Source organism: Ctenocephalides felis, unplaced genomic scaffold (assembly GCF_003426905.1).
Source record: "Ctenocephalides felis isolate EL2017-DRISC unplaced genomic scaffold, ASM342690v1 CF-g0.4_SCAFFOLD_00845, whole genome shotgun sequence".
NCBI classification, from domain to species: domain Eukaryota; kingdom Metazoa; phylum Arthropoda; class Insecta; order Siphonaptera; family Pulicidae; genus Ctenocephalides; species Ctenocephalides felis.
Window position 1 is genome coordinate 7,367,936 of NW_020536999.1, and position 22,023 is coordinate 7,389,958.

Genomic DNA, 22,023 nt, shown 5'->3' on the forward strand with positions numbered 1-22,023 from the left:
TCGAATTAAACTATCGTGTTTACATGAATGTCTCTAGATCTTTGCATACAAACATACATACCAGCGCCCTAGTGAATCCGCTATAAGGGGTTTACCTGTATTTTTATTCAATTTATATAATAGAAATAATTAATCGTAGATGAAAAGGTAGAAATAAAAGATTCTCTCATTACTACAAAATTCTAGGTATATTGGAACAATGCAAATAATTGAAAAAAATCGTGTACTTTCTTACGAAAGAGTAGTCATTTCAAACTCAATTATTAGGGTTAAAAATTAAAAAAAAAAACATATACCGTAATTACGTTACAGTATTCTATAGTCAACTTATTAACGCCAGAAACACCGCCGAATTTAAGAACAGTTGAAAATAAAAGATAAAACTATTTCAAGTCTACTTCTCGTAATTGCGGGATACTCACGGAATTACGTTCACTGGTTCAGTTGTGTGAACCTAATTGCCGGAGTCATGAAATTGACAATTTATTGACAAATATATGCTCGATTTAACTATAAAACTAATCTCTTATTATTACTGATTAAAAATTTCACACATTTGAATCGATTAAGCTTATCGAAATCGAATAAAAACCTTAAGCAATGGAACCGTCACATAACCTAACTCGCTAACAAGCAAGTACGAAATGGCAATCGGGTTACGACCGATGCTTTCAAAAGCTTTTTACGGCTTTAAAAAGTAATATTTAAATTCGAAAATCGTACTATTTTATTAGGATTCAAATTATAATTGATGTGCTATCGAATAAAATTATTATTTATTGACCGTTTTCTTATTTTGCGATCAAAATGAGAAACTCCCGTAATAATGTACTATCCCGGAATAGTGTACATTTACCTTAATCAAATTTGAATGTCTTTTTTTCAGATCGTAGAACATCAGCTTGCTACTTGAATTACGTTCCTGCTCTGGATAAATGTAGTGACATCATGTCTCAAGATGTGACCAAGGCTTCCTGCTGTTGTTCTGTTGGAAGAGCGTGGGGCAATTATTGTGAGCAGTGTCCACATCCAGGTATTTAACGTTTAGTAACACATTTGTGTTTAATAATCATATCGTATATATAAAATTCTTCTGTAATGATGTATGAAAAGATACTCCTCCTAAACGATTAGTCGGATTTTGATAAATCTTTCTGCTGCAGTTTGTTAAGGGAATTTTTTAGGATTTTGTGGTTATGAAATATAGTTAGATTGTAGAAATAAGTGGAAAAAATTACAAAAAATGAAAATATTTGAGACATTATTTGGCATTGAAAACAAATGAAAACTGTGCCAAAAATTTCAGTTTACTTATAATATTACTTAAACAATATCAGTATATCTGCATATATATAAAAATAAGTCGGGTTTTTCTTCCTGACGATATAAGCCCAGAACGCACGAACCGATTTCGACAATTTTGCATTCGCTGGAAAGGTCTCAGGCTCAAGGTTTATAGCTAAGACCATTAATGGTGCATGGCATCGTGCCTTAATGCAAATTCCTGGAACTTCACGCACCGTAATTAAAAATTCGAGTAATGACATTAGTGAGAATTATCAGAATTATGTTTGGTTCAGTCAACGAGTAATTCTTGACGCAAAGAATAATGATATACACGCACTGAATTTCACCATTCAATCAAAAATTGCTGGCGATTTGGTGACATACCAATGATTCCGACTGGTCTTTCGTTTGACTTCAAACGATTGCAATTTCCAGTTCACCTTGCGTTTGCAATGACAACTAACAAGTCCCAAGGTCAATCGCTTTAGTGTTTGCGGGATAAATTTTTAATAGATTTTTTAGAAAATCAATGTTTTTCACATGGGCAGTTATACGTTGCCTGTTCACAAGTTGGAAAACCATCCGCTTTGTTTGTGTTAACGTCAGACCAAAAAACAAAAAATGTGGTTTACCAAAGAGCACTTCAATGAAACGGATAATTTGCGGATTCACTTTCATTTACTTAGAGAAGTTCAACTAAAAAGCACTTCATTTTTGTAATTGAAATAAATTCATTACTGTTGTGTAATAAAATCAAATTTTTCCTTTTCAAATATAAAACAAACAAAAAATTTCTTCATCTTTCTCACGAAACTATCTGGTGGCAAAACGGAGTTCGTCGGGTTTGCTAGTTGTTTTATATAAAAGGAGTTTGTTTTCATAGCACATATTTGAACTCCTGCCAATTAGCCAATACAACTCTTTGAACTTCTTCTCTATCTGTTTTCTTTTCATTTTGATGTGCGTTGACCAGCTTAACTTTCTATCGAGATGAATCCCAAGGTATTTTACACTCTCATATTTCGGTATTTCTATGTTGTTTATTTTTACGCTTGGAGAAATAAATTTGTTCTATAAATTGTAGTGTATAATTTTATTTTATTGAACATATTTTAATATTTGTTTGTTTGATGGTTTTACGTGGCTGATTTGAATTTCACAGTATAATTAAAGAGTTAAGTGTGGATTCTGAGACTCTTCATTTTATTTAAAGCAGTTGTACATTTAAGATCACCCATATGGATGTATATATCAGTATATGTTAATAAAAAAATTAGAACTTTTGAATTCGGGTCTGTCGGGCCATCTAGTATATATATATATATATATATATATATATATATATATATTAATTGTTTAATATGAACAAAACAGCACTCAGATTTTTTTATCACAACTTTATTTTATTATTACAAACGTTTCGAGACTAGGTGTGCCTCATCATCAGTGTAATTTCAATAACAGTTATTTATTACTAAACATTCTTTTTAATATTTTATTTAAAACTAAATTTGGACTTTTTAATATAAGACATCAACTATACCTTGCATTGGCAAGTGACAATTGTTTTAATCAATGCTTGACACGGTACTGACTGACATGTGACATTTACAGAATTATTTGAAACAAAACTGAAGTATCTAACGGAGACAGGATGGGTAACATTAAAATGTAAACAAAGGAAGGCGCTCGCATACAAAAATCGATAAATATAAAAAAAAAAACAGATTAATTTATTGAAAAGAATAAGATAAATGAAAAAATTATAAATTATTAATGATGTTTATATAAGTGTCATGTAAAATCTTATATAAACTTATATAAACTTATATGAAAAACTTATATATACTTATAACTGAGTCAGTCGAGTTTGGTTGCTCGGTATGGGCGTGTTTCTCGCTTCACAATGATGCATTTCATAACTTTTAGTCAAATTAGTTTTCAAATCTTTTAGTTATTCATAATTTTTTCTAAAAAAATGTTTTTATCTAATATGTTATTAAGTTAATTTTTTAAAATAAATTTTTGTTGAGTGTTTTTGTCCTGTGTTGCTGAATGATGACACGCATCTTGTGTCGAAACGTATAAATAAAAGTTTTTATACTTTATACCTTTTTTATTTCGACGAATGGGCTGCTAGTTACTTTTGAAATATGTTTCAACGTCGAAAAAACTATCAATATATATATATATATATATATATATATATATATATATATATATATAATATATATCGATTCTTTCCCAGGTACTCCCGATTACGAGGCCCTCTGTCCAAGCGGCCCAGGCTACAAACCGAACCCAGTAACAGTCGTCCTGGAAGACATAAACGAATGCGACGAACACGAAGACATTTGCAAGAACGGACAATGCACCAACACCTTCGGCTCCTTCATGTGTTCCTGCAAAGAAGGATATAGGCGAGATGACCACAATTCCCAATGCGTCAACATTAACGAATGCTCTGAAGATCACAATCTGTGCGGAGTTGGTTTCTGTGTGGACGATGAGGGATCTTACCATTGTAGATGCCCAGAAGGATATATGGCCATCAGGAATGGAAGTAAGTAATAACTAGTGGTGTATGGCATCGTGCCTTAAGGCAAATTGCTGGAACTTCCCCCGTACCGTAATGTCAAATATTCGAGAAATTTTCAACGTTTTCAAATATATTATTACAAATATTCTGTAACTTTCATTATTTTTGCCATCTTGTTATATCTGTGAGCAAATCAAATGTAAATCATAAATCAATTTATCTCTCAATCGTCATTTCATTTCGAATTCAATTTAAAAAAAAAAATAGTTGCCTAATTTGCACAAAAGTGCAAAAAGTGCTCCCGTATAGTCACAGTCTAAACGCATTTGCAAATAATTCTGTGCGACATTTTCACTTATACTGTGCTTAGCTTGGCGGAATTTTCACATTTTTCAATAGTTTTGACAAAATTGAAACAGTGCTCCCCAGTACATGGACAGTCTAAACGCACTTGGGTGAACATTTGTACCAGAGTCGCGCTTAGACTGTGCTTAGCCTGGGTATTTTTTTTTGAATTTTCAATCCAAAATTACAAAAATATTTTTTAAAAAAATATCAATGTTTCTAACAATTTTTTCTGAAATAGAAAAAACTCTCATACTAGCGACCAAATTATGCTTAATTGTTTTGAAAGCCTGATATAATAATTCTAAGTTTTTTGTTCTTTAATTAGTGGTTTCTAGGGTTTAAAACTCTTTTTTTTAGTTTGAGTAGAGGAAGTTACTTCTTCTAGAAAAAATCACACTGATTTAAATTAATATATACACTAGTATAAAAATCTAAATTAATATATACAAAACCTTTCTGGGAACAGTGGGAACCATTGTAGACTGATAAGATATTAAATGCTATTGAACCGATATGATTTCAAGAATCAAAACGCTTTCATCTATCTTTTATATTTGGCTATATTTGTCATTTTTCCTTTATACAGTAAAAACAGACTTTTTTCACTAAAAAACCGGTTTTCGAATTCTATAATTTTTACCAAAAAACTGGTTTTTAAAACCGGTTTTTGAAAACCGACAAACCCTAATACGTATACAACGTTGATGCCGGTACGCATACAACGACAGATCTCTATTATACGAATCATTGGCACTCGACTCTTATCTTATCTTATCTGCCGTAACGCACTTCCGTTGCATTTGTACGGATTTACACCCTAGTCGCGCCTAAAGAAGTTTTACTTCAAAAAAGATAATACAATAAATGTTTTTATATTTTGCAGAAGAGTGTATGGATACCAGACGCGAACAATGTTACATGCACTATGATGATGGTGAATGTACCTCTCCGATGACCAGACCAGAGACCAAAAAAGTTTGCTGTTGCTCGATGGGCGAAGCCTGGGGCATCAATTGTGATCCATGTCCACAAAAAGGATCAGGTAATAAATAAAAAATAAATCATTTAACTGATTTATATCATTGTCTGTGCTTTTAGGTGAGTTCATAGAGTTGTGCGGAAAGACTCCAGGTATGATCATGAACCAGATTAGCAACAAGACTGAAAACATTAACGAATGTGCAATGATGCCTACTATGTGCAAGAATGGAAAGTGTATCGATACTCCTGGAAGTTTTGAATGCGAATGTCCAAGAGGGTAAGTAAATATACTAACTATACTAATAATACTAATAATATACATAATATCATACTAACGATGATATTTGTTCACAGATATTATTATGATGAATTGTCTCACCAGTGCACGGATGATAATGAATGTCAACGTGTTGATAGTCCTTGTCAAGGAAACGCTATCTGTGTGAACCATCCTGGAAGCTTTGAATGCCAATGTCCCGAAGGATACAAGTTTGGATCATCGTAAGTGATTAAAAAATAACTTTTTGTATACTTATAAGCAGGGCCGGTCCTGGGGTCCTTAGCGCCCGCATGCAACTTTTTTTCTAGCGCCCCCCCGCCCCTATTAATTTTCCCGTTTTAACAGTTTATCATTAAAATTATATAAATATTTACATATTTTTTAAAAATTAATTTTTAATTATTTTGGATTTAGTACACAAAAAGTTAGATATAATCTAGAAGCGTATAAAATATATTGATTTTAAATTTATTTATTTATATCGATATCAATAAATAAAACAATCCCTGTCATAATTTCACATTTTAGTAATATTCAATATGTTGTAAATTGGTTAAGGATGTAAGTTCGACTATCATAGCAAAGGAATTAATATTTTTGTTAGATTAAAGTTATAGAATTTAAGAAATGCATTTCAGAAATAGTATTTATTATTTTGATATGAAGATCTTGATATCAAAATAATAAATACTATTTCTGAAATGCATTTCTTAAATTCTATAACTTTAATTTAACAAAAATATTAAGTGAAATAAATAAATTGATTTTTAATTATTCTGGATTTAGCGCATAAAAAATTAGATATAATCTAAAAGCGTATAACATATATTGATTTTAAATTTATTTAGAAAATCGAGGCCATTCGGGGGTTGATTATAATCAAGTATTTTGAAATTTTCAATTATTTTTAACGTATGTGCAATATTAATATTTAAAAAAACTAGCATTTAAGTTTCAAATAATACTCGTATTTCATGTTGGATTTTTTAAATTTTAATTTAATTTGATTTTTCATTATTTACAATATCCAAAATTGCGTCGTAAACTTCTCCTTATTGATATCGTAAGAGCCGTCATATTCAGAGTATCAGCTTCTTGTTTTAAAGTTAAATTTTTATTTTTTTTAGAAGTATTGTTTAAAAATCAGTAAAAATGCAAAGAAATTACACATTTCTTGAACAATATTGAAAAAAAAACTTATTATATTTGATATGTATTATTTCTGTATAGTTAATAATTATTAAATTTAGAGTATGGACACCACTAGGTATAAAACAAGCTTCAAGATTTTCGTTCTAAAGTAAATTTTGCATCAATTTTTCATATTTGTTCCACGTATGTCTTCAATATTCAAAGTTCAACAGATGCGAAACATTTGCAACAAAAGCAAAAGTTACAATTCAATTTCTCATTTTCTAAGCACCGACTCCCCATTTTTTATAATTTGTTTATATTTTTTAACAAGTTCCGATTCAATTAAATCAGCTCGCAATTTTTCGTCAATAATGCCCAACAATTAATTTAATCTTTCGCAGGTTTGCGCTTATGGGGTTGAACACTAGATAATTTCTTTTTCGATTTCACGGTAACTTCAAACAAAGAAAAAATTGCGAAACAGAGCTGTTATTTACTAATTTGCAGAATTATTAATCGGTTAATTGTTTTTACTGATATCACATTGCAAAATAAATATGCTTTTTGTGTCTCCGTATCCCTAGTTAAGTTAAATTATTTATTATAATTTATTAAGTATTCCAGATTTTAAATAAATAATTCTAGATTTTATATAAAAAATATAAATATTATATTATAAATTTAATTTCCGAAACTCGTTTTGGCGCCCCCTAAGGCTTGCGCCCGCATTTTTTGCATGCATCGCATGCAAGGCAGGACCGGCCCTGCTTATAAGCATAAACATGTCTTTTATCTTTTTTAGACAATTTAATTGTGTGGACATAAACGAGTGTCATGACATGCACTATGATGTCTGCCAAAATGGAGAGTGCAAAAACTTACAAGGAAGCTTCCAATGCATCTGCAATTACGGATTCACATTGACCGCCAACAGAGAAACCTGCATTGACATCAACGAATGTGTCCGACACAACAATGTTTGCAATAATGGCACTTGCATCAACTCTGTGGGTAGTTACAGATGTGAATGCTATCCAGGATTCAAGATCAGCTCAAACAACGATTGTGTTGGTATGTTGACAGTACTATTAGCAGTCAATGAATTGAATTTAAATCATATTTAATACCTTTCCCAGATATTGACGAGTGTCATGCAATGCCGTCTTTGTGCAGAAATGGACGTTGTCGCAATACAATAGGATCTTTCAGGTGTGAATGTGCAACTGGTTATGTTTTGTCTCAAGATGGACATCATTGCAGAGATGTTGACGAATGTCGAGAGGTTAGTAATAATTGATTATGTTAATATTTGTAGGTACTTATAAATTGATAGTTGATTAATATATCCAATTTGCATACAAACTATGAAGGCTCTGGAACACATCTAGAAGTGTATAAATTAATATATACATTTATATATTTGATTTCCATACTTAATACAAAGACTAGGATACATCTAGGGATGTATAAATCAATATATGCATTTATATATCCAATTTGCATACAAACCATAAACACTAGACCATATATAATGATGTATAAATCAATATATACATTTATATATCAAATTTACATACAAACCACAAAGACTAGACTATATATTAGGTTGTCAAATATCTCCCTTCCGCTATTTTGCTCTTGGTTTATAATACAAAAAGGCGGAAGGGAGATATTTGACAACCTTATATAATGAAGTATAAATCAATATATGCATTTATATATCCAATATACATACAAACCACAGACACTAGACTATATATAATGATGTATAAATCAATATATACATTTATATATCCAATTTACAAACAAACCACGTGCATTAGCCCATATATAATGATGTATAAATCAATATAAACATTTAAATATCCAATTTACATACAAATTGCAAATACTAGACCATATATAATGATGTATAAATCAATATATACATTTATATATTCGATTTCCATACAAACTACAATGACTAGGACACACCTAGGATTGTATAAATCAATATATACATTCATATATTCAATTTTCATACATACTACAAACACTAGGACACATCTAGGAATGTATAAATCAATATACATTCATATATTCAATTTTTGTACTTACTATAAAGAATAGGACACATCTAGTGATGTATAAATTAATCTATATATATATATATATATATATATATATATTTATATATTCGATTTCCATACAAACTACAAAGACTTGGACACATGTAGTGATGTATAAATCAATATATACATTTATAATTCAAATTTTCATACAAACTATGAAGACTAAGACACATCTAGTGATGTATAAATCAATATATACAATATACATGAATATATACAAATTACGATGTATCAAAACGTAATTCAATATGTATTAAATAGATACATATATTTATATACCATTTATAATATTTTTCGTTAATTTTGAAATTCAAAAATTTGAATTCGAATTTGGCGGTACTCGCGGACTGTCAAAGACGTAGAGAAACATAGTGAAGTGCGCTGCTAAAGAATTTATGTAAAAATAATGTTCATAGATAAATAAGCATAATTGTGATAATGTGCATGGTGCAATATGTCTGCAATGTTACAAAACCAAGTTTTTTTTAATTATTCCAGTCAAAAAATACAATTAAAAATGTATTGTGCTCTTCAAAGGGTAAGTTTTTATAATATTTCTATCCTAGGATTTCTATCTATCCGGCTGTTTTAATTCTCTCGTTGTCATGGCAACGCGTCAAACCAAAACATATTTACCCGCGTCCATTTTCTTGAGCGTTTGACAGATAATTTTTATTTAGTTTTAACCCTATTTATTTATTTTGTTTAATTTAAATTAATAAAACATGTACGCTTTGTACGAAAACGATATATTTGTGGACGATTACAATTTTCAATATTTATCGAAAGACGATTTGGCGCAGGCTATTAAAAAAGTTCGACGTAAACGTTTGGAAAAGTTGGAAGAGGAACGTTGGAAAGAATTTTGCAGGGAAAAGGAATTAAATAGTAATAGAGATAAAACACAGTTTTATAATGTTGAGGATGAAGTCACAAAAGAAGAATTATATAGTGATGAAGTTACAAGAAAAAAGGAGTTACATAGTGAAGAGGTTAGAATTGCCCACGAAGATTTTTGTGCAAGAAAAGATTTAAATAGTGTTACAGGTGTACATAACGATGACAAGCTGGATTTGCAAGAGGTTTGTACAAAAATTTTGCAAATTGCTTTGGAAAAAACTGAAAATGCAGTTAGTACTTATGCAATGGCCATAGATTCAACGCAAACAGTCAACACTGATCAGGATGTTAAAAAAACAAGTTTAGAATCTTCAACAGTAAACAAAACTTTCCCAGAAACAACAAATTTAAATAAAACCAACACAAATTGTAACGAATACATTTCTAACGAAAAGCTTTATAATTCCGATGACTGTCTGTCCGCACACAAATTTGATGTTCCATTAACATCCAAATCCAGTTCCTTAAGTTGTGATTCCAATCCTCAGTTTTTAACGTTTGAAGATCCTTTATTCAAGAACAAATTAAAATCTGTACGTTCCAAAATCGGTTTACTCCTCCAAGAAGTTAATCTTCCTCGTACCATCTTAGAACCGAACAGCCCAGAAGAACAATTGAAATTACGTAAACGCGACCTGGAATTTTATTCAAGATTCTCCAGGAATTATTTATACGAGCTGCAGAGACATATAACAAAATTCGATAAGATTTCCAGTAAGAAGTATCAAGTTCTGGATAAAAATGTTAGTCAGAAAGTCTTGAGCGCACACCAGCTGGTTCTCCGTGGTCTTCAAGCTTATTTGAAACACGTGCCAACATCTTTGGAAGAACGGGTACCTGATAGATTAAGAGATTTAGCAAAAAATTTTTTAAAAGTTACCAAATGTTGTATCAAACTCGGTATTTTGGACCAGGATGAACTGCATAGCGATTGTCAACGGTTGTTTCAAAATGTAGATAACTATGCCAAAACTGAATTGCATGTGCCAACTTTCGATTGCATCAAATTAAAACGTGTAGACAGTCACAAATCGCAACCTAAGAGCACCAAATCAGCAATGACTACGAGAACCAGTTACTACTCACCGTATTACCAGAAACAATTAAGCACCAAAAAAAAGATGAACATGAAGAACTCTTTGCAAAGTATTAACGAGCATCAGGTTTTGAAGCATAGATCTGCACCTGTGTCGAAAATGACAACAAATAGATCTATTTCGGCACATAGCAAACAAATGTCTTCAGGGAGATCGAACATTCCATTGGATGTTAATTTGAATTTGGAACCGAGCAGGAGTCAAATGAATTCGCCTTTGGCTGCTTTGTCGGAACAAAGTAGTGAGGGAGAAGTGGCTGCCAAAATTGGTAAGTAACCAACAAATAACTATAGTAAAATCATAGATATTACAGTACATGGACTGCTAGTAGGGTTTATACAAAAACCGACATTTCAGAAAACCGGTTTTCGATTTTTAATTTTACTAAAAAAACGATTTTAACCGGTTTTCGAATTTTACATAAAAACTAAATTTTTGCTCGAATATTCTGTAAATTATCCGCAAATTTTGTGTTGCTTAGAGCAGTATTTGAATGATTTTATTTATTGTTCAATTTATAGATAGTTAACAAAATTATATTAATTTTAATTAGTATAACTAAAAAATAATAGTTTATCTTGATTAAATACATTACATCTACATGTGTATAATATGTTCAGAATAGGGTTTATACAAAAACCGACATATCAGAAAACCGGTTTTCGAATTTTAATTTTACTAAAAAAAATCAGTTTTACCCGGTTTTCGAATTTTATATATAAAATATATTTTTGCTCGAATATTGTGTAATTTATCCGCAAATTTAGTGTAATTTAGAGCAGTATTTGACTGAATTTATTTATTGTTCAATTTTATATATAGTTAACAAAATTATATTAATTTTAATTAGTAGAACAAAACAATAATAGTTCATCTTTGAAAATAACTTTGAAAATAATTATTCGTTATTCATGCATCATTTTCACATATAAGAATAAAAATATTTTTATGATAGTGAAAGGAAAGCTTTCGAATAAATAAAAATAATGCATTTTTAAATAAAAAAATGCATTAAATTAAAAAAAAAATTAGATACATGTTGATACACACTTATTAATATCAATTTTAGTTTTAAAAGCAATTAAGCTAAACTCGCGTATTGTCTGTTCCGAACAATTTTAATTAATTAATTTTAAACACTCTAATTGTTTTTTTTGTTTAATAAAATATGATTTCAAAAAACTGAGAACGTCTATCGAATTGCTACTTAGACGTGTTGTTTACTCACAAAATTTACTTTAATTTGTGACTTCTAGGGTTTAAAACTTTTTTTTTCAAGTTTGAGTAGAGGAAGTTACTTTTTCAAGAAGAAGTCGCACTGATTTAAATTAATAAATACACTGGTATAAAAATTTAAATTAATATATACAAAACCATTTCTGGGAATCATTGCAGACTGATAAGATATCAAAAGCTATTGAACCGATATGATTTCAAGAATCAAAACGCTTTCATTTATCTTTTATATTTGGCTATATTTTCCTTTATACAGTGAAAACCGACTTTTTTCACTAAAAAACCGGGGTTTTCGAATTCCATAATTTTCGCCAAAAAAACGGTTTTTAAAACCGGTTTTTGAAAACCGACAAACCCTAACTGCTAGTCCCCATATGTTAAGAGACTGTGACGTCACATGTCTGAGCGAACATTGCCGACGATAATCGCGTACTCTCCCGATCCATTAAATGTCATTTTTTTCTGTATTTAGATAAGGAAGAAACATGCCCTAAAGTTGAGAACGAAAAAATCGAAAGCATCGCCCGGAATGTTGTTCAAGAAACAATGAAACCTTTCCTTAAAGACTTGACACTGATATTGGCACGCAACAAACTTCTATCAGCAAAAGAGGATGACAAACACCATCAAAAACCTGCAAGTCCAAAACCAGAAACCAAGTCTGTTAAAGAAACACTTTGCATAGGTGACAAGAACGCTAAACTGTTCTGCATCCAATCAATGGACGATACAGTAGAAAAACCATCAACAGATCTCCCTAAACAAACCCACCGGAGTCGACATAGATCAAAATCAGCCTTGGGCAAAAGATCAACATCCAAATTACGAAAAAAGTCTCAAGCCGCCTTAAAAAAACGATCAAAATCAGGAGTCAACCCCCACGACTCCAAGGACCAGGATGGTGTTAAACTTATCAAGGTGCCCCAGAGGATGTTGAAGAACACATTGGCGTACAGGAAAAAGTTCCAAAACGCGAAACTGAACAACCCTTTGTATAATAAAATTTGGGAGAAGCATCCTATAGAAGTCATCCAGACGGCAACTGAAGACGTTTTGCAGGAGGCTTTGCAAGGAATCATGGGCGAATTGCAGTTGGAGGATTTATTGACCAGTATGATTCGGTTGGAGTTCTGTCCACCTTGAAGGAAATAAATAATTAAAATGATACATCAATCGGAATAAATTTGTGCTGTGATAGGAAATATATATTTTGTAAAAAATTAAGGTGTTTGTTAATTTCCTGTAGGGTGAGTTATTGTAATCGTTCAAAAATCGAAATTGAAAATTTTTATATATAAGGTTGTCAAATATCTCCCTTCCGCCTTTTTGTATTATAAACCAAGAGCAAAAAAGCGGAAGGGAGATATTTGACAACCTCATATATAAAATAATAATATAACTAGCTGTAAGTGGAATTCTGTCTTGAGGCAATTATGGCATCGTGCCTTAAGGCAAATTGCTGGAACTTCCCGTACCGTAACGAAATGTTTAAGGAATACTGAATGTTTTCAAATAGATTATTATAAATATTGTAACATTGTCTAATATTTATAAGAATTATATAAACTGAATTGCAGAGTTGAAATTATTTATAAAGTATATTAGAACTAATAGTCAGAATTAAAAATAAAATCTGAAATATTTTCGATATACAAAAAACTAAAAAAAAAAAAAAAAAGTTGGAACAAAATTTTTTTTCCAAAATCAATTATTTTGTTAAGACAAGCAGAAAGTTCTTTGAATCATTTAAATCGGACGCTTAGTTCTCTCAAAAACTGCCATTTTTTACATATTTAGCTCCGTATCTTCAAAATGGCTGGGCCTGCCTTTGCCAAAAACTAATAAACACTTCTCCTAATCATTACTAATTGAATGTTTTTTAGATGATTCAAATCGGATACTCCGTTCTCTCAAAAATTCGATTTCTATTTTCTGCACTCTTTGCTCCGTATCTCCGAAACGGCTGGACCTGCCTTTGCCAAAAACTAATCAGCTCTTTTCCCTATCAATAGGAATCGAATGTTTTTTGAACCATTCAAATCGGTTGATCCGTGCGCCCTAAAACGTGACTGGAAATTTGTATCCATACATACATACACACACACACATACACACACACACATCCATTTTTTCTGAGGTATGCCAAAACGTTCAGAAACCTTCAAAACGTCTAGAAATGTAAAAATTTTCAATTCCGATTTTGGCCCATTACAATAACTTACCCTACGGGAAGTTAATAATAATATCTTTATACGTATCAGAGGTTTCTGAACATTTCGGCATACCTTAGAAAAATTGATGTGCGTGTACCTTTTTTGTGTATAGCAAAGGAAATGCCTTTATTATTCCCAGACTAGGTCTTTTGTTTGGGTATGTCAGACTCAATACTGACTAAATCCTTGCCCTTGCCTCTGGTTAGGCATTACTTCGTGGGGGGAGGATCTAGAATGTTATCATTCTTGCACTGATTTTATACTTACGTTTTAAATGAGCGAAGTCCCATTCGCCTTTCCTCTTTCCATAGATGTTCAATTTTTCATCTACGTTTTCGAGCGCACGGATCAACCGATTTGAATGGTTTAAAAAACATTCGATTCCTATTGATAAGGAGATGTGCTGATTAGTTTTTGGCAAAGGCAGGTCCAGCCGTTACGGAGATACAGAGCAAAGAGTGCAGAAAATAGAAATTCAGTTTTTGAGAGAACGCAGCGTCCGATTTTTGAATGATCCAAAAAACATTCAGTTCGTAATGACGGGGAAATTATTATTTATTAGTTTATTAGGTTATTAGTTTTTGGCAAAGGTAGGCCCAGCGGTTTCGGAGATACAGAGCTAGATGTTAAAAAATGACAGTTTTTGAGAGAACTATAAGCGTCCGATTTAAATGATTCAAAGAACTTTCTGCTTGTTTCAACAAAATAATTGCTATCGGAAAAAAAAATTTGTTTCTAATTTCTTTTTCAAAAAATATTTTTGTAAATTTGGATTAAAAATTCAAAAAATTACCCAGGCTAGGCATAGTCTAAGCGCCACTTTGGTACAAATGTTTACTCAAGTGCGTTTAGACTGTTTATGTAGGAGCAAGCACTTTTCCAATTTTGTGAAAAATATTGAAAAATGCGAAAATGCCGCCAAGCTAAGCACAGTATAAGTGAAAATGTCCACAGAATTATTTGCAAATGACCCTGCCGGAGCATTACTTTTTTTTGAAATTGAATTCGAAATGAAATGACGATTGTTAATGTTCTGGAGATAAATTGATTTATGATTTACATTTGATTTGCTAGGATTAACAAGATAGCAGAAATAATGAAAGTTATAGTATTTGTAATATTATATTTGAAAACGTTTAAAATTTCTCGAATATTTCATTACGATACCAGAAGTTCCAGCAATTTGCCTTAAGGCACGATGCCATACACCATTTGTTATTATTATTATTATTATTATTATCATTATCATTATTATTATTAAGTATTTTTACGATATAAGTATTTATCAATTTTGTGTCAATTTTTTTGGGTTCCGTACCAAGAATTTTATTTTGAAGTTCATTTATATGGTTCAAAGAAATGTCCTCGATATTTTCGTCAGTATGGAATAACCAATTTGAATGATTGATAAAACATTCGGTTCGTACTCGATCGCGAGGCATACTTGAAAAAGGCACGTCTAGACGTTTCGGAGGTATGGAGCGCAAAGGGTGTAAAATGATTATGCAGTTTTTGAGAGAACAGATCATCCGATTAGATTAATTCAAAAAACATTTTGCTCGAGTAGACGATGTGCAAAAATGCTTTATAAATATCAAAATATAATTTTTAAATATCAATTATAAAATATCAAAATTAAAAAAAAAATCGATTTCTTACAAAAATTTGAGAATATTTTGAAATTTTCGAAAAAAAATCGAATATTTTTAAAGAATTCCGAATTCCCAAAAAATTTCAAAATCAAAAAATTCAAATTTAAAAAAAAAACTAGTGGAGTGTATGGCATCGTGCCTTAAGGCAAATTGCTGGAACTTCCCGTACCGTAACGAAATGATCGAGGAATACTGAATGTTTTCAAATAGATTTTTATTAATATTTGTAACATTGTCTAATATTTATAGGAATTATATAAACTGAATTGCACAGTTGAAATTATTTGTTTAAAGTATATTAGAACTATAGTCAGAATTAAAAAAAAAAATTGAATTATTTTCGATAAACAAATTTTTTTTTTGAAAAAAATTTGAAACAAATTTTTTTTCCAAAATTAATTATTTTGTTAAGACAAGCAGAAAGTTCTTTGAATCATTTAAATCGGACGCTTAGTTCTCTCAAAAACTGCCATTTTTTACACATTTAGCTCCGTATCTTCTAAATGGCTGGGCCTGCCTTTGCCAAAATGTAGTAAACTTTTCTCCCAATCATTACTAATTAAATGTTTTTTTAGATCATTCGAATCCGATGCTCCGTTCTCTCAAAAACTCGTTTTCTATTTTCTGCACTCTTTGCTCTTTATCTCCGTAACAGCTGGACCTGCCTTTGCCAAAAACTAATCAGTACATCTCCCTATCAATAGAAATCGAATGTTTTTTGAACCATTCAAATCGGTTGATCCGTGCGCCCGTAAACGTGGACGAAAAAAATGCGGACATACAAAACACACACACACACACACCAATTTTTTCTGAGGTATGCCAAAATGTTCAGAGACTTCAAAACGTCGAGAAATGCAAAAATTTCATTTTTGATTTTCGGCCCATTACTATAGTAAAGTTAAAAATTCGGCCGAAGTTAAAAATTCAAAGTATAATAAAAAATCGAAATATGAAGAAAAAATCCAAAAAAGTCGATTGTTTTTCAAAGTTTTCAATAAATTCTAAAAGTTTTTCAAAAACTTTAATTTTCAGTACCAAAAGTTACAGCTATTTGCCTTGAGGCACTGCGCCATGCACCACCAGTACATTTTTAATCTCCAAAAAATTTAAAACTAATTTACCCTGAAGTTTTAGATACAAAATTTATTCGACAATTTCTGGAGCATAGATCAACCTCGAATTCAACCCTCAACCATGAATTTAAATCTCTATTTCTATCAATTATCCCCAGATTCCCGGAACCTGTCAGAGCCCCGGCAAGTGCCAAAACGTGATGGGCTCCTACATTTGCACCTGTCCCCTGGGCTACAGGTTAAATGAACGTGGTCAATGCGAAGACATCGACGAATGTTACGAGAATCGTGACATTTGTGAGGCTGGACAATGTACTAATACCAAAGGAGGCTTCCAGTGCACCTGCCCACCGGGCTACGTTCTTAGTCAATCTGGGATGAAGTGCGAAGATTTTAGGGAAGACGAGTGTTATGACGGATGGTACAGGTAAGGGATGAAAAGAGATTTATAAATATTTATATATGTTAAAGAAGTTAGTTTTGATGTTGAGAAATATGAGTAAGTTCTTCAAGGGCATACATCAAATAAAAGGCAAAGATTTAGAAGTTAATCTTTAATTTTTCCAAACGTTTCGACATAGTATTTTATGTCATCATCAGTGGATATCAGTAGCTAGCGCAAGGCACATAATTTTGCACTATTATATATACACTAACTTGTTTTTTGTTTTTGTTGAACATAGTATAGCAAAATATTTGTGAAATATATAATATATTTTGCACGGAGAAAGTAGTTTTTGCGAGCGTTTCCGAGGCAGTCTTTTCTAAATCTTTGCCTTTTATTTGATGTATGCCCTTGAACAACTTACTCATATTTATATATATATATATATATATATATATATATATATTGTTGCGACCCAATGGTTTAACTATAACTAATATATTACTAACTTCATCCCAAGAACTGTTGTTACATTGTATTAAGTCATTTCGAGTAACAAAAGTATTATAATCAAAATAGGACCAATGAACTTTTTCCAAATGCGTACGTGAGCCTTTGCGTACGACGCAGTAATTCCTATGAATTTCGATCGGGAAATCACATAATTCGCACTCATACATATAAGGAAGCTACTGATCATATTCAAAACCAAGGGAAGTCCCTGATTATTAAATGAGAAGGCTATATAAAGCCGAAATGGAATTTTAAGTTGTTCAGTTGTGTAATTTTCGTATAGATGACGACATCTCAGAGTATTAATGAACGGGAAAATAAAAGTATACATGAAGAATATTGTGTTTAATTTGAATTTATTATGATATTACAATAACATCTAACGAAATTGGTTGATGAAGAGAAGAGCTAATCGGCGCCCAACAATATATATATATATATATATATATACGAGAATTTTCGTTTTTTCAAAAAAATATTTATTTATTCGTCTACATTAATGTGGTCCCCTTCAAAGTAGTCCCCCCCAGATATAATACACTTATGCCAGCGTTTTTTCCAATTTTCGAAGCACCCTTGATATTCACTTTTTGATATGTCCTTGAGCACTCTCGGCGATTTTCTTCAATCGAGGAAAACCGCCGTCCTTTCATGGGTCTCTTCAACTTTGGGAATAGGAAAAAGTCACACGGAGCCATATCTGGTGAATTTTTGCACTTTGCAACACTTTATTTCATTTTTTACGCAAAATTTAATACAAATTCTTTGACTTTTCAATTCTTCCATTGTAAAAATCGCCGAGCTCAGAAAAACACGTCGAACCTTAGCGACTACCACAGACAAAGTAAACAGTGAATATAGCTGAAAATTTCATCATACTTTAGGGGCATGTATACCAACACAATAAAAAAAAAATTTTGACAATCAGACACTCCAGACCCGCGAAATTTAATTATTAGTAATTCCGGGTACTTTTTGAACAGACCTCGTATATATATATATATATATATATTTGTAATATTTTTGCAGCCCAACCGTCGAATTAAAAAAAAGGATTAAATAACAATATTATTTATTCCATTAAACGTTTCGACACTTGATGTGTGTCATCGTTTCTTGATGTGTGTCAAAAAATTTCGTAAATTTGAAAATGTTCAAAAAAAATCAAAATTTTCAAAAGTTTTAAAAAAATCTGACAGTGCCCACAATGCAATGGTACCAATAACATTAAATATAGGAGGGCAATATGTGCTCCTCCTATTTCTCGTTTGTTAATATAATAGTATTTTATTATTTTACACAAATTTAGTGTTCAATTAATTTTACATCATAATTAATGTTTTCTGTTTTTCCTGGTTTGATTACTGAATAATGACACACATCAAGTGTCGAAACGTTTTTTAATGGAATAAATTTATTTAATCCTTTTTTTTAATTCGACGGTTGGGCTGCAAAAATATTTCAAATATGTATCAACGTCGACAAAACTATCATATATATATATATATATACCAACTGACCCGGCAAACGTTGTTTTGCTAAGTAAGGTATATTCTAAACAATTTCTAGAGAATCAAAAAAATTAAAGCTTTAAGTGTATAAGGATGTGTTGTTTGAATGCTATATGCAATGAGGTATTATAAAAACAATAAAGTCCATCAGTTTGTCTATATTTTGCCACAAACAAACTCAGGGGCGTAGCATGCCTTGGCGGGGCTCCGTATCAAAATTTGTTTCTAGGCCCCCTCAAGAAGAAAGTTTTTTTCACAAAATATAGAAATACATAGTATTAAAACAATATTTACTTATCATTCTAATTATTTATCTATCTAATTTTCTCTAATTTTCGGAATATTTTACAAATGATTCCAGATATTTTTTCACTCTCCTTGCTTTTTTTTTTTGAAAGATTCTAAGTAAGTCGGACTTAGTGATCTTTAAATTTTATAAAGTTTCTGTCTCTAGGAACATACAGGTCTGGTAGACATTTCTGTCTTAAAGTATTTACGTAATTTTTACTTAGTTTTAATTTTAATTTTTTTTAAGCAGTTGCCATTTAACTGTAAATTGTAATTAAGGGCCAAGAAAAAATGCATACTGTTATTTCGTTGAGAAAACTGGATGCAAGCCTGTTGCATCTATCATTGTACCTTAATGAAATAAATTTCTTAGATTTTTGTATTCAAACCTATTTCTAGAACTATCAATGGGTCATGATCATATGAGACATTTTACAATATTTCTTTACAGTAATTCAGTCGACAGTTTTCCGGAAACGTTTATTAATTCTCGATTTCAAAAAGACAAATGTTACTACTTAGTAAGTTTGAAGTTTCGATTTCAAAAAGACAAATGTTACTACTTAGTACGTTTGACATTTGACGTATTAGCCACCGTCCGTTGTTTTATTCAAATTACGCTTCTACAAAAATTTTCAAATTAAAAATGTAAAGTTTGTACGCGATTTTGAAATAATATCTCACCTTTCCGATCATCTCTGGATTGGCACGAATTTTTCAAGACTAAGACTGGCCAAATCGGTTTAGCCGTTTTCGAGTTTAAACGGATAATTTAAACTAATTAAATAATAAAAATTTTTGTTCTTCTAGCAATATCTGTTCAGCTCCCAGACGCAAAGATTTAACGATGAAACAGTGCTGCTGTTCTCAAGGAGCTGCCTGGGGAAGAACTTGCTCAAAATGTCCAGATTATGGAACTGGTAAATATTAATATATATTACTAGTAACTGAAGTTTTTTTATGTGTAATTATTATTTTTCTGCAGTGGAGTTCGACAGACTCTGTCCAGAAGGTGTCGGAAGATCAGACTCCGGAGTCGATTTGGATGAATGTGCTCTAAATCCTGGAGTTTGCCAAGGTGGAACTTGTATCAACACCGATGGATCCTTCAGATGCGAATGTCCGATGGGATATATTTTAGACTCAACAGGTAAGAAGTAAATAGATAGAAAATTATTTTACCAATTCAACTATCCATTTTGTTCCCAGGTAAAAAATGTATTGACGACAATGAATGCTATACGAACCAAAACATTTGTGGAAATGGCACTTGCAGTAATGTTGATGGTGGTTTTGAATGCTCTTGTGCTCAAGGATTTGCTCCAGGACCTATGCAGGTGATAAAAGACACAAAAGCACTCGAGTTATGTAATTATATATTGCTAATATTTTTATTATTTTTAAGGTTTGTGAGGATATTAACGAGTGCGCAGAAATGGGCAGCATGTGTGCTTTCCGTTGTCACAATGTTCCAGGTTCCTTCAGATGTATCTGTCCTTACGGTTACACCTTGTCACCTGATGGAAGACATTGTTCTGGTGAGTAGATAGAAGAAAGCTTCAAGTTGTGTGGAAAAATATCTCTTCATGTTACTTTTTGTTTTAGATGTGGATGAATGTGTGACGCCCGCGAATAATTGCAAATACCAGTGCAAAAATCTTATTGGTAGCTTCCAGTGTATATGTCCTGAGGGCTATGCCAAGGTATAGTATGAAAATCTTTTTTTATTATTATTACTACAACAGCAATCAGAACTTTTTCTATCTATATGTTCTATAACCTGTTTGGTTTAACGCTTATGATCTAAGTTATTATTATGAGAGGCAACCCATCGGTTCACACATTCTCCTATGTGTGGATTTATTATACATTAACTCTTACATCTAATAGTTTACATATGATTGAGTGATGCAACTATGTCCACGAAGGACGATTTCCACTTGTAGTTATATTATGATCTATAACCACAAGTTGAAATTTGACATCAAAGTTGTCTGATGTCGGACTACGGTGGTAGCGGGAATCGAACTGACGAACCTGGGACTAGTTGCTGCTAGCCCACGTTCTAACCGATATCGCCACCGCTGGCCCAATAAAAATCTTGATTGCACAAATTTGTAAGGCTAACAAGTTCTATTTATTCTATTTCCAGGTCAATAACACGGATGAGTGTGTGGACATCAACGAGTGTGCCATCTCTTCCGAAGTTTGTAAGAATGGTCGTTGCATCAACACGGATGGCAGCTTTGTTTGTGAATGCGATGATGGATTTGAACAGAACGAGGATGGAACCGGATGTGTTGGTAAGAAAACTGCCACAGCCATTTTTTTTTATAATATTTAGATTTTTTTCAACCCCTCCCTCGCCCACTTGATATTTCGTGATTTTTTTTTATCAAAACCCCTCTCCTCCTAAAAGCCTCACGTGATTAACGACATATCTGATACTATTAGCTGTCCATATTTATTATT

General features: G+C 31.6%; 1 protein-coding gene across 1 annotated transcript in view; it reads left to right on the forward strand.

Moving 5' to 3' along the window:
- Nucleotides 1-22,023, forward strand: part of LOC113370687 (fibrillin-2-like) — a gene marked incomplete in the record, with an annotated part of 221,071 nt that overhangs the window by 188,623 nt on the left and 10,425 nt on the right. Inside the window, 6 exon segments of the mRNA XM_026611385.1 lie at nucleotides 20,362-20,471; nucleotides 20,537-20,701; nucleotides 20,761-20,888; nucleotides 20,957-21,089; nucleotides 21,157-21,254; nucleotides 21,704-21,854. Coding sequence (XP_026467170.1) covers nucleotides 20,362-20,471; nucleotides 20,537-20,701; nucleotides 20,761-20,888; nucleotides 20,957-21,089; nucleotides 21,157-21,254; nucleotides 21,704-21,854 — 785 coding nt within the window.